Source organism: Tupaia chinensis, unplaced genomic scaffold (assembly GCF_000334495.1).
Source record: "Tupaia chinensis unplaced genomic scaffold, TupChi_1.0 Scaffold140355_1, whole genome shotgun sequence".
NCBI lineage: Eukaryota > Metazoa > Chordata > Mammalia > Scandentia > Tupaiidae > Tupaia > Tupaia belangeri.
Genome location: NW_006200232.1, coordinates 67,415 through 80,919, shown reverse-complemented (window position 1 = coordinate 80,919; position 13,505 = coordinate 67,415). Strand labels below are relative to the sequence as shown.

General features: G+C 45.3%; 1 protein-coding gene across 1 annotated transcript in view; it reads right to left on the bottom strand.

Moving 5' to 3' along the window:
• Positions 1-4,466: 4,466 nt before the first annotated feature.
• Positions 4,467-13,505, bottom strand: part of FBXO40 (F-box protein 40) — a 27,372-nt gene continuing 18,333 nt past the window's right edge. The window contains exons 2-4 of the mRNA XM_027766017.1: positions 12,852-12,884; positions 9,368-11,284; positions 4,467-5,384 (exon numbers count right to left, since the gene is read on the bottom strand). Coding sequence (XP_027621818.1) covers positions 5,169-5,384; positions 9,368-11,284; positions 12,852-12,854 — 2,136 coding nt within the window. The 5' untranslated portion in view covers positions 12,855-12,884 and the 3' untranslated portion in view covers positions 4,467-5,168. The remainder of the gene's footprint in view (positions 5,385-9,367; positions 11,285-12,851; positions 12,885-13,505) is intronic.

The window sequence follows — 13,505 nt, the reverse complement described above, 5'->3', positions numbered from 1 at the left end:
GCCACCCTCTTTCATGATACAGTAATTCTTTTTATTATTATTATTATTATTATTTTGGAGATGTTTTTGCTATAGGGAGCATGAGCTCACCAGAAAGACAGTGAGAGAGAGAGAAGTGGGAAATCACCCCTGAGTGGGGATGACCATGATGCAATCCCTTCTCCTCCATTCTCTTCTCAGGATCCTGGGCATGCATGCTCCTGGTGTGAGTTTAAGCCACCAGGTCCAGGACTGAACCATGGTCGACTACATGGGAGTCCAGCGACATACCCATTACACACCAATTGCTGGTCCTCTATGATACAGTAATTCTTTTTTTTATTTTTGGAGAGTTTTTTTTTTTTTTTTTTGCTATAGAGCGCGTGCACTCGCCAGACAGAGAGAGACATAGAGACAGAAAGCGAGAAATCACCCCCTGGGGGGATGGGCATGCCACAATCCCTTCTCCTCCATTCTCCTCTTGGGATCTTGGGCACGCACGCACACGTGCCCGGCATGAGTTTTAAGCCACCGGGTCTGGGACTCGAACCGCGGTCAACTACGCGGGAGTTCAGCGACATAGCCATTACGCTAACTGCTGGTTCCTTATGATACAGTAATTCTTGAAGAAGCAGCACAAATTAGGAAATAGGAAGAAAGAAAAGGGAGATTTGATTGACATAAAAGATTAAGGCTAAGAGAAAACAAACTCAGGTAAAATTTAAAAGGATTTGGAGTCGCATACAGTGGCCTCTGCTTGACAAAGACCAATCTTCCTTGTAGCTGAATGACTGAAGTCAATGGCAGGAGAAGAGGGCGGATAGATGGAGGCTGTGTGTGAAGCTTCTGTGTGGTGCAGAATCAAAGCAGATAGGAAAAGAGGTGAGGACGTGTGTACACCTGGTAACGGGGGAAAGTGAATCCCCAAGCAAAATATGGGGATGAGAGAGAATAAGGCCAGGGCAAGGTGGGTTTATGCCAGTCTTGCACTATCGTGCTCATCCTCAGCAAGACCAGAGATAGGGCATCCTGGGGCTAAACCAAAGCTGGCTTGGTGTGGGGGGGATCCTTGATTAGGGGACATATAAGTCTGAGCTGTTACCAGTGATGAAGTTGAGGCCAGTTTTCAAAGATTGAGAAGGCACTGGGAGTCAGAAGGAGCTGGGATTAGTGACTGAGACCTATAGTTGCTCCAGGACTTCCGAGAGTTGATGGGTTGTCCAGTTATCTGGAGTGCTGTTGCTTGGCTTTTCTTTAAGGCACATCCTCCTTAGTTGCGATGACTTCCATACCAGTGAATCACAAATCTGTCTCTGGACCCAATGAACAATAACCACTAGTTAGCCTTTCAGAGTGAAAAGCAGCTTTTATTTCCTCTTACCAAGACGTTGAGCTTTCCACTATATAGAGGTGAGTCACCATAGATCCACACAATCTCATTCTTCCTTTCAGCTTGAAATGCCATCACACATAAATCAGGCTACAGTGCTTTTCCTGATACATCTCCAAGGTCCTCTTGCTATTTTTTTTGGAGAGGTTTTTGCTATCGGGCGCATGTGCTCGCCAGACAGACAGAGAGGGAGACAGAGACAGAAAGCGAGAAATCACTCCCTAGGCGGGATGGTCACCGCAATCCCTTCTCCTCCAGTCTCCTCTAGGGATCATGGGCACGCACGCACACGCGCCCGGCTTGAGTTCTAAGCCACCAGGTCCAGGACGTGAACCGTGGTCGACTACGTGGGAGTCCAGCGACATAGCCATTATGCTAACTGCTGGTTCCCGAAGGTCCTCTTGCTTTTCATTTTTCCCATTGTCATAAGGCGGAAATTGTTTTTCCATACCTCTGTGCTACTAAGCCAGCAAGGTCCTTTCTGCCGCCCTTCTGTAGGCTTTGCCCTTCATGCTCAGCTGATCTCTTTCCTGGATTGCCTTTCTTGGCAATGAAACCCCTCAAGGGCTTTGCTCTTAGACATCTCCCTGTCCAGGTCCCTACTTGTGGGTGCATAGTCCCACTTCACTTGTTGCCGGGTGCTTCTTCATCTGAAGCAACGCCTAGCTGACTTGTTTCTGTCAGACAATGGCACTGCTCATGCTGCTTGTGACAGCTTCATCTCACTAAATGAACCTTCTGTGTCTCACCCATGGGCTCCCTGAAAGGCTTCCCTTTTGCTCCACCTACCATTGCACTGGAAAATGTGCTTCTTTCTATGGACCAGGGGATACCTGCACTACACTGGCCGCCTGCAACATATGCAAGACGACATCTTACAAAGTGTGTTTGATGATATTGATCAACTCAGTACTGCTCTGAAGAGGGGAGAGGGAGTGGCTGGACGTGTGCAGCCCACAGTGCGGTCGTGCTGCCCTGACACTGGGCTGCCTCCACCCACCTGGGTTCTAAAAGGAAAGCCCTCTGTTCTCTTTCTCCATGAGAAACATCTTGTTTCTCATTTGTCTAACTGTAGCCCCTGACTTTCATCTCCATGACTCTGTAGTTCTTTATCTCTTTTCTTAATAAGACAAGAAACCCATCATGGACTTTAGGAGCTTCACATGTAGGAAGGAAAGACTAGATTCAAAATATATGGGACCAGTATAGGAGAACTGTCTTCCTTCTTTCCCACTTCAGTGTTTTGTTTCCAGTTACTTATCTTTACTAAAGAGAAACTTAGAACACACTCTAGTTATATTTTTAGAAAACAATCACTTATATATAAATGTGAGATAAAAACTAATAAGATTTCAAAAGCAGAATTATGGGGCCAGCAGGTGGCAGAGTGGTTAAGGTGTTGGACTCACACATGGTCTAGTTTGAGTTCTAGACCTGGTGATTTGAAACACACTCGGCACGTGTGCACGTATACCCACAATCCTGAGAGACTATAGAGGAGAAGGGATTGCAGCGTGACCATCTCCACAGGAGGTTGTTTTTAATTTTCCCTCTCTCTGTCTCTCTTTCTCTCTCTGGGGAGTGCATGCACCTAGCAAAAACTTAAAAAAATAGAATAACATTGCTAAATAGTGCCAAATGACACGTTACAGTGGAAGATGAGCATATTTCTGGTCTGCGATTTACTCTATTGCCTTGACTCTTCTCAGTGGTGTCGTCCTCTTCATCGACACCAGCTCTAAACCATGTTCAGAGAGAGATCCAGGAAATAACAATAACCAGCACCCAGACGAACTAGACACTTTCTTTTGTCGGCTAAATTCTTTGGTCTGTGCTTCCCTACAATGCCTGTCTTTCCTCTTCCCTATTTCTCACTTGAAGACTGTTAAGACTTCTGGGAAAATGGCCTCCATTAAGGTGAGAGGGCTATAAACACAGGACACATAACGTTCCTGGCTTCAGGTACACCTAGAGAGAACATCATGGCAGGATATATTCTTGCATGTGGCCTGAGAACATGAAGCAATCAATATCAAACAGGTCAGCTCCACCCAGCTCCCAACTTAAACTCACCATGAACCTATTTAGTAAATGAAGAAGAAGGACCCTAAATCATATTATTGTGGATTAACTATGTGAGATAAGACTCTTGCTGAACTAAAAAATAAGTTTATCCTAACCTACTGTCACTGGTATGACATCTTTTAGGCTGATAATTATCAATAAGGAGCCATTTTACTCCCAGAGGACATTCAGCAAGGTCTGGAGACATTTTTGGTTGTTTCCACTGTGGGGATGCTACTGGGATTCAATGGATTGAGGCCAAGGATGCTCTTAAATATTCAATAAGACATAGATCAGTCCCTTATGACTAAGAAGTATCCAGTTCAAAATATCACTAGTTCTGAGACTGAGAAACTGCTTTGGAGGATGTCAGTTCCTGTTGTGAATTTTTTTCCCTTTGCTCCCATTTTTCATGAATACTCACTGTTTGTTACAAAAGACAGAAGTAGCATCCATTTTTGATAGGTTGGAGGTATGACCAGTAATAGGAGCAATTTTGGAGACCATTACCCAGGCAATATTTGGAACCTGTCATTGGTGCTACAGAACTGTAGTGGCCTTGCCTGGATTTCTCCAAATATTTAGTCTCCTTGGGCCTCTCTGCATTCTGGCATGATGCTGAGGTTGGTGTTAGTGTAGTGAGGTCATTTCAGAGAGCACAGGTGGTGATGGATTGGCCCACGCTCTCACTAAACCAGACCTAGAATAGAATTTTCAGATGAAAACAAGTTACTCCTAACTCATCATTAAAATATTAAAAATAGGCGTGTGTTGTTTTTATCCCAACTTTCTCCATAAATGCAAGTGTCTCCTTTGGAGTCCTTTTTTTTTTTTTAAGGCTTCAGTTTTATATGTCCCATATTCTTTTATTTATTTATTTTTTGAGAGGTTTTTGCTATAGGGCGCATGCGCTCACCAGAAAGACAGAGAGAGACAGAGAGATAGAAAGTGAGAAATCACCCCCCAGGGGAGACGGGCATGCCGCAATCCCTTCTCCTCCATTCTCCTCTCGGGATCTTGGGCATGCACGCACACACACCCAGTGTGAGTTTAAGCCACCAGGTCCGGCACTCGAACCATGGTCAACACATGGGAGTCCAGCAACATAGCCATTTTGCCAACTGCTGGTCCCTTGTATATTCCATATTCTATACAACAAACTTGTTCTTGTTCCTCATCCTTTGGCCTGTAGTATCCTTAAGGCTGCTGTCCTCAGCCAGAGGGCTTTATCTCAGACTGTGTTGAACCTACCTGGGTTTAGAGGCAGAGGTGCAACTGAAAATGCCCTGGACTGGATTGTCAAGACAGACTCAGCTCCAGAATCTGCAGGCTGTGCACCCTTCACCCTGGGTGCCCTAGGAGGTAACTCTGTACTTCGGTCTTTGTCCCTGCATTGCCTGCCTGATGAATTTCTAAGTACTTTGTAAACAAAAAAGCCCTGTGTAAAAGCACAGGCCTGTGCTGGTTATGGAATTTTATTGCTCTTCATTCTCCCAAGGACATGGGTTCATCTTCTAAATGGTCTCAATTACTTATCTTCTTCCCAAATTGATGTATTTTTGAAAAGAAAAAAAGGAAATAAACAGTCAGTATGTCACTCTAGTACAAGTTACAGTTTTGGAAACTTGTCGCATTGTGCTCATGGGAAGTTTACAGGGGGACATCTTCAAAACCACACTCTGTCTTACTCTCATTAACTTTGAGGAGAAATGCAAGAATGGTTGAGTCTGAATCTCTAAGAGGTGTGTCTTCCTCGTGGTCTGGCTCTAAAAGTGGAGACTAAGCTCTCTCGGGGCTGCTCCTGAGGCTGACACATGTTGGCCAAAAGCACAGGGTCAGTCTTGTGCTCTACTATGTTGAAAGGGCAGGCTTTCAGGTGCTCGGACATGGAGGTGACTTCATTAAACTCCCAGCTTTTGATTTTGGAGAAGAGGCTGCTGAACTGCCAGATCTGTTGAGAAAGAAGTTCAAAGGTGAACAATGGGGCAATACTCCAGGCTGGCTTTACTTAAACAGGGTAAGGAAATAACTCTCTGCTCTTCCTATTCTTGACTTTCAGAGTGTTTAGTGTCTGCTGCAGATGCTATTAATTCCTTCCTCAGCATCCAATTCCTAGCTCCCCCTTCCAGTGGATAATCTTCCCAGTTGGCCAAGTTGTTGTGTGGGAATGACTAATAGCAAGTAGCATAGGGACACATACTCTCCCCGCACCGCTGCTAGCAATGGTAAATAGCTATAGACATACAGTTCAAATCAGGACAATTAGGACCAATGAGACCCTCCTCTATAATTTTTGAGATATCATAAAAGCAGATTCTCTTTTTTCTTCTGTTGAGCTGGGAAGCTGTAGTCCTAGACGTTGCTAGCAGCAACCAGGGACCACCAAGGAAAAAACTGGTTTACAATGGAACCATTACTGAGGAAGTAGAGAAAGAAAGAAGGTCTCCTGAGGTAATTTTTTGAGCTGCGATATTAAGTTTAACCCAATGCCGTTACCTTTGGACTTTTTCATTACATAGGTCAATAACTTCCCATTATTGTTTATAACACTTTTTGTTGGTTTTCTATTGCTTGACATTAATAGTATCGTAACTAATGAGGGCCTCACTAGACGAGGAACTCCATAGGAGAATTTTGAGCCTGCCACTCAATAAAAGACCCTCTGGTCTTTTCCAACTGGTATAGGGTGGCAAAGTTGCTAGTTTTAAAATTTGGTTATGAAGGTGGGCATAACCTGATGTACTTTCAGCCTGACCACTTCATCTTGTTTTTCGGTCATTTTTCCCACGTAAGAAAAGTGCTTCAGGTATCCCTTTCCTCAACTAAATTCTCTATTCCTTTTTGCAAGGAAATTCATTTGTCCCAAGTAATATCCAAGAGTGGTAGCGATCATTGAATTGTGAACAAACTTGAGTCACAAATAGTTAAATTTCAAGCAGGTAAATGAAATTATTTGTGTCTGATTTTGTTGGGGAAGATTTGAGGCAGTTTTAGACAATACTATTCCTGAGGGTGATATCTTAGTTTCATTCATATTTATCCCTAACACATGATTAGTTGCCAATGAGTGTTTACTTAACACATAGATCCATGCATGCACACATGAGAGTCTTTTGATCGTTTTTTGAATAAAACTGCTCAGAGACTTAGGGAGGGGAAACATACACAATATTTTGGACATAATCAATAAAAGGAGATGCAAACAACTCTAACACCCCAATGACAATTTGCAAACACACACACATATTAAGAAGAAACTCAATAGTGAGATGGAATTATTGACCTAAGTGGTCATCGTAAATTCATGGTTCATACTATCAACATATTTACCACGAAAAAGGATGCAATAGCAATTTGGGCATGATAAAGTAAGAGTTTCACTTCTGGGGACCAACAGGTGGCGTGGTGGTTAAAGTGCTGGACACTCCCACATGGTCGACCATGGTTTGAGTCCCAGACCTGATGGCTTGCCTTCTCACTTTCCCTTTCTCTCTCTCTGTCTTTCTCTGGTCAAATTAAAATAGATGAATGAATAAATAAAATTAAATAAAATAATTCTTTAAAAAAAAAGAGTTTCACTTCTGCATGATATGGTAGAAGTTATAATACAGTTAGACAGGGGCCAGCAGTTGGAGTAGTGTTTACATTGCTGCACTCTCACATGGCTGACAGTGGTTTGAGTTCCAGACCCAGTGACTTGAAACTCATGCCGGGCATGTGTGCGTGCATGCCCAAAATCCCAGGAGGAGGATGGAGGACAAGGGATTGCAGCGTGGCCATTCCCCTTAGAGGGCTGATTTATCACACTCCCTTTCACTCTCTCTCTCTCTCTCCTGTGAGCACACAGGTCCTGGGGGGGGGACCTCTAAAAAGAAAAAATACTGTTGAACAAGCATAGCCTAAGGCCAGCAGGTGGCATGGTATTTAAGGCATTGGACTTCCACGTGACCAACTAGGCTCTAGTCCTGGATCCCGCATCTTGAAAATCACACCAGGTGCATATGTGTCCTTGCCCAAAACGCTGAAAGGAGAATGGAGAAGGGACTATGACACTGTTATGTGGCCATTCCCCTTGGGAGGTGATTTCTCACTTTTCCCCTCTCTTTGTTGAATACACATGCTATATCCAGGTATTCATGCGTCTTTGTTTTGTAGAGAATTTGGAGTTAGCAGATAGCGTAATGGCTATGTCGCTGGACTCCCATGTAGTTGACTGTGGTTCGTGTCTCGGACCCGGTGGCTTAAAACACGCTGGGCGCGTGTGCATGCGTGCCCAAGATGCCAAGAGGAGAATGGAGGAGAAGGGATTGCGGTGTGGCCATCCCCCCTGGGGGGTGATTTCTCATGTTCTGTCTCTCTGTGTCTCTCTGTCTGGCGAGTGCACATGCCCTATAGCAAAAATCCCTAAAAAAAAAAACAAAAATAAAAAAACAAAAAACAAACAAACAAAAAACCATGACCTAACTGGGCAAAAGGAACAAGGTTTTTCTGAAGATAAAGAGTCTACTTAGGGCCAATCGGTGGCATGATGGTTAAGGTGGCTAGATCCCATATGGCTGCCTTCACAGTTGAGTCTTGGACCTGACAGCTTGAAAAAACTACCAAGCGCATGTGCATGCATGTGCACTCAAAAATCATGAGAGGAGGGAACCAGCAGTTGGCGTAATGGCTATGTCGCTGGACTCCCACGTAGTCGACTGCGATTAGCATCCCGGACCCAGTGGCTTAAAACTCACGCCAGGCGCGTGTGCGTGCATGCCCAAGATCCCAAGAGGAGAATGGAGGAGAAGGGATTGCGGCATGGCCATGCCCCCTGGGTGGTGATTTCTCGCTTTCTGTCTCTCTGTCTCTCTCTGTCTGGCGAGCGCACGCACCCTATAGCAAAAACCTCTCCAAAAAAAGAAAAAAAGTCATGAGAGGAGAATGGAGAAGGGATTCTGGCACAGCCATCCTCCCCCCACCCCCGCACCCCTGGAGGGGGGAGATTTGTCACTTTCCCTCTCTGTCTCTTTCAAGTGAACACACACAGCCTATAGCAAAACAAAACAAGCCAAAAAAAAAAGATTTATAAATATGTGGGTCAGTTTTGGCAAAGCTGTAAGATAAATGCAATACATAGGGCTGGTAGTAATCATCTTGAGAGGTACTGCTCTAGGTAGTTCTAAAGGGGAAGAAGAAGAGGTCATTAGAACCTAGAGTGAGTAATTGCGTGCAGAGACCCACTTGACATAGCCACCTACAGGGAAGACACCCAGTCCAAGGTATCACTGAGGGGTGTGGGGTATGGGGTGGGTGGTGGATCAGTGGTAGCACAATGCGCTGAAAAACTGACCCACATGGGAAGGTTCTGGGTTCACACCCAGAGACCTCTCTGACTATGCCAGGTGCTCATACCCATGATCCAGAGCTGGTTGAGACTTGGGGGTAAATCATGGGTTGAGAACCCTACTGGGGGTATCTATCTGCCTGTCTCTTATTCATGGAAAAAGAAATAAACTTAAAAACAAACAAATATAAAACCTCCCACTGAAGCAGGGAGGAAGCTAGAAGAATACTTTCTTCTTATTCTTTTTCAGCCTCCTGTCTGCTACTGAGACACTCCCATTAGATTAGCACTATTGCAAGCCAGAGGGCAAGGGAGCCATTTGAGGCAATCTGGAGAGATTGGTCTCCTGGGGGTCAGACTGGGGTTGGGGAAGCAGGAAGGGAGGGAGACTGACTCATGTGAGCAAATAGAAGATATCCTGGATGCACAAATAAACAGCACTACCATCTGTATTGTTATCTATATGTTTGTAGGTCTGTCTTCCCTACTAGACTAACCTCGTTGAGTTAGTCTATCCCCAAAAACTGTCCTATTACCTAGTAGAGTGCTTGGCTCATAGAAATCTCTGAACAAATATGTGTTGAATGAATAAATGAGCATTTACTTGCCTCTCTGTGAACTTTCCAGGAGGTACCTCCATGGGAATACCTCTTCTTCTTCCACTGTAAGAGGACCATTCCTCGCTCTTGTAACAAGGTGGCACAGATATTCCTCATTAGCACAGACACTTGGGAGAGCTGGGACAGGCTGATGCTGTCTAAGAACCCAGCAATGTATTGCAGAACTTCCAGGGGCAGGCTGGTTAGAGAATTTTGGCTTTTTCCTCCATGGCCTGTATGATGGTTGTTCTTCCTTCCCTCACTCAGTTCTGGAGCAACCTCCGGCTTGATGGCAAAGGTCTTGAGCTCCTGACTATAGATCACTTTTGCTTTTTGCCCCGGGGGACGGAAATGGTTTTGAATGAATGTACATCCTAAGTAAGCCAGGGGGCACCGATGCTGGAACCAACCATTGAGACATGACTGAATGTCTGTGTGGACATTCTTGAAGTGCAGGGGGAATTCATCCCTTCTGAAGAATTTGTTGCAAGTGAACGTAAAGGCAGAGCTGCTCTTATTGTGTCTCCTGGTTACACACTCGCTGTGGAGTTCCACGTGGAGTCCCCCCGGCTTGGCAGTGGTTAGGAGGTCAGCCAGCACTGTGCCAGAGGAAAACTGTTCTGGCTCAAAACTGTACGTCTGTGTGGCAAAATCCATGAAGAGCCCATCAATGCTCCGGGATTCAGAGATGACGTGACCTTTGAGCTCTCTTTCTAAAGCACACTGGAGAGTGGTCTTGATGAGATCTGATTTTGGCAGGTCCTCCACAGTGATCCCCAAATCGGAAGTGTCGACTGCCTTGTGTTCACTTGGCCTACAACTCAACATGGCATCTCCAATGCGAGCCCGTTTTCCACAGTAGCTCACAGGAACTTTGAAGGTGTAAACCGTCTTAACTTCCTGAGCCTCAAGGTTACCATAAACAAAATCTTTCTCCCTAGGCGTACAAGCAGGCATCTGACCAAAGTGAATAAGCATCCGTCCATTGTGCACTAGATACATGTTATAGTCCTTTGCATCCACCGCTGTTTTCAGTCTTTCCAGGACACCGTCCTGCCAAGGAGCGAGCCCTGTCGTTTCCACAGTCGCAGGAAAGTCGCGCTGCCGCTGGTTCTCCTGTGATTCTTCGTCTTTGGCCGCACCCTCTCCCTTTACCATGTTGTTGCCACTGGGAATCTGGTCTTTCCCTGGGCCATTGCCGCCCTTGCCCCCACAGCTTGCTGACGGATTTGTTAAAGCAGAGGCTGCATGCTCTTTGCTGAACATATTTTCCCACTTGTCGAACTTGGCCAGGTCCATGCCTTCCTTGGTTTTGGCTAGTGCTTCTCGTTCTTCTTGACTCAACTCTGCCGTCTCCCCATTAGTTGCTGATAGACAGCCGTGTGGTGCCAAACCGGCATCCACTCCACCCACCGCTCCTCCCATTTCCTCCCAACTGGCTTCGCCATTCACAGCTGATGCCTCCTCAGTGGCCTCTCTAGTTTCTGGGAAAAGTTCTACCATTTTCAAGGATCTGAAGAGAACCTTCTGGTCCTGGAGGGCCAGGGCTGTGTCCAGACACTCCTCACTGGGGGTCTCTTTCATGATATTTTCATGAAGGGTTGTTTCAGAATCCACATTTGGCCAGCGGTTCCACTCCATGGAGCAGCAGACCACACTGGCGGGGCACACCTGCAGGTGCTTGGCCAGCTTGTGGCGTGACATGGAAAGGGGGCAGCCATATTCAGAGTTGAGGCATGGAACCTGCTCTAACGGGCAGAGAAGCTCGTGCTCGGCCTCTTTGCACATGTGGAAGCTAGCCCCACAGAGCAAGCGGCAGTTGATAACCGGGCAGGAGACGCTGGGCTCCACAGGAATGTGGCAGTGGCGGTTGAAGCATCTCTCACAATGCCTGTGCTGCCCAGGAGGAGGTCTGCGTATTCTACCCTGGACATGCCAAGGGCAAGGGGAAAGAGAAAACAAATTAATGCTGGAAGAGAAGCTCTATGTCTGTTTGTGACATTGTTTTAATGGACTTGCTCCCTATTCATACATTTTTCCTTTTTTTTTTTGGTAGAAATCTTGTAATATGTAGAACAGCATAGAAAAGAAAGTAAGAATCAGTCATAATCCCACATTCCAGAAGCACTCTTTTAAAAATCTTCCAATAATTTATCCTATGTATGTAGGCAGATATGTTAAGAATGGGGGCGGAGGAGAAACAATGTATTGAACTACAACTTGCTTTTTAAAATTCACCAGAGGGCATGTGCACTTGCTGGAGAGCGAGACAGAGAGAGGCAAAATGAGAAAGCACCTCTCATGGGGGATGGTCACACCACAATCCTTTCTCCATTTCTCTTTCCTTTCAGAACTTTTGGGCAAGCACACACACATACTCGATGTGTTTTTCAAGGTACTAGAACCAGGGCTCAAACTGCACAATCATGTTGGATCCAGCTGCCTTAACCAATACTGCTTGTGGGCCCTGTACTATAATTTTCACAATTATTTTTGAGTTGTGGGTTATGGGTGATTTATATCACATATCTAATGCTATGAATATAATTTGGCATTCTGATTTTTAACCTGCTATTATAACATGAGCATAGACTGTTTTATCAGTTATTCTTTGCAAACTCTTCATAATGGCCATAAAACATTCCAGAATATGGGTATACTGCCATTCATTTAGTAATATTTGCTGAATGAAGGAACTGCTAACCATCTAGATTATTTCTTGCTTTATTGCTCTTTTACCTCTAAATTTTTGCTGTAATTCTTTGTTCACAAATCTTTCTCAGGGCTATGCTTTCCCTTACTCTGCGTCAATTTCTCCCACATTCTCTTTAGCATCTTTAAAAAGTCAAGAGAGGGGGACCAGCAGTTAGTGTAATGGCTATGTCACTGGACTCCCATGTAATCAACAACGGTTCAAGTCACGGAGACTTAAAACTCACGCTGGGCGCGTGTGCGTGCGTGCCCAAGATTCCGAGAGGAGAATGGAGGAGAAGGGATTGGGGCGTGGCCATCCCCCCTGGGGGGGTGATTTCTCGCTGTCTCTTTGTTTCTCTCTGTCTGTCTGGTGAGCGCACGTGTCCTATAGCAAAAATCTCAAAAAAAAAAAGTCAATAAAGGGACCAGCAGATGGCATAGCAGTTACATCACTGGACTCCTACACGTCCAACTGTGGTTCAAGTAGTGGACCCAGTGGCCTGAAACTCATGCCAGGCGTGTGTACGTACATGACCAAAATCCTGGGAGGAAAATAAAGGAGAAGGGATTGTGGCGTAGCCATCCCCCCTGGGGGTGATTTCTCACTTTCCCTCTCACTGTCTCTGTCTCTCTATCTCTGGGAAGCACATGTGCTCTAAGGTAAAAACCTCTCAAAAAAAAAAAAAGTTGATAAATATCAAACCACAAAGACAAGTCTGCCAGCGGCTTGGGCTATGGGCAAAATGAAGCAAGACAGGACTGCTGAAAGGTGAAGCTCCAATAAGCACCTGGTACTTACCATAGCTGCCTGATCTCTTCTTTCTTCTTAACTCTAGGAAAAAGATATAAAAATATGAAAAGTGTTGTGGTTATAAACATTAACAAGGTCATAGGAACTTCACTTATTTTCTCATGTAATTCCTTCCACCTCCCTGGAGGTGTCACTGCCCCCATTTGAAGCTTGAGGAAGTAACTTATCCAGGCCACACAGCTGCCAAGCAGTGGAATCAGGTTTCTAGTCCCAGCTATGCTGACCCAGGCTCTTTTCACTTACCCCCACTCCTTCTTAAGGGGCCCATTACCAGTCATGGGAAGTCTAAATTCTGCTTCTTGTAACTTTCTCTATTGTCTACTGGCGATTATCCTAACATCCCAAAGCCACTCTTCCCCAGTCTGGCCCAAGTTGCCCTTTTAACCTTCTTTTCCACTGAGTCTCATGTCTGCTTAGAGGTCAGTCTGGTATCCAACATGGCCGGGGGCCTTGCATACGCGTCTGAGAAGTACCTACCATGTGCCACTCACTCTGGTCTAGTCAGCAGTACCATGGCCAGAACAGGGCCCCAAACCCCAAAGGGCCCAGAATCAGGAACTCCAAGAGGTAGAAGGAAAGTTGTCCTCCCTTCAGGGAAATGATGCTACTTGGTTCTGTTTTTTTTTTTTTTTTTCTGTTTTT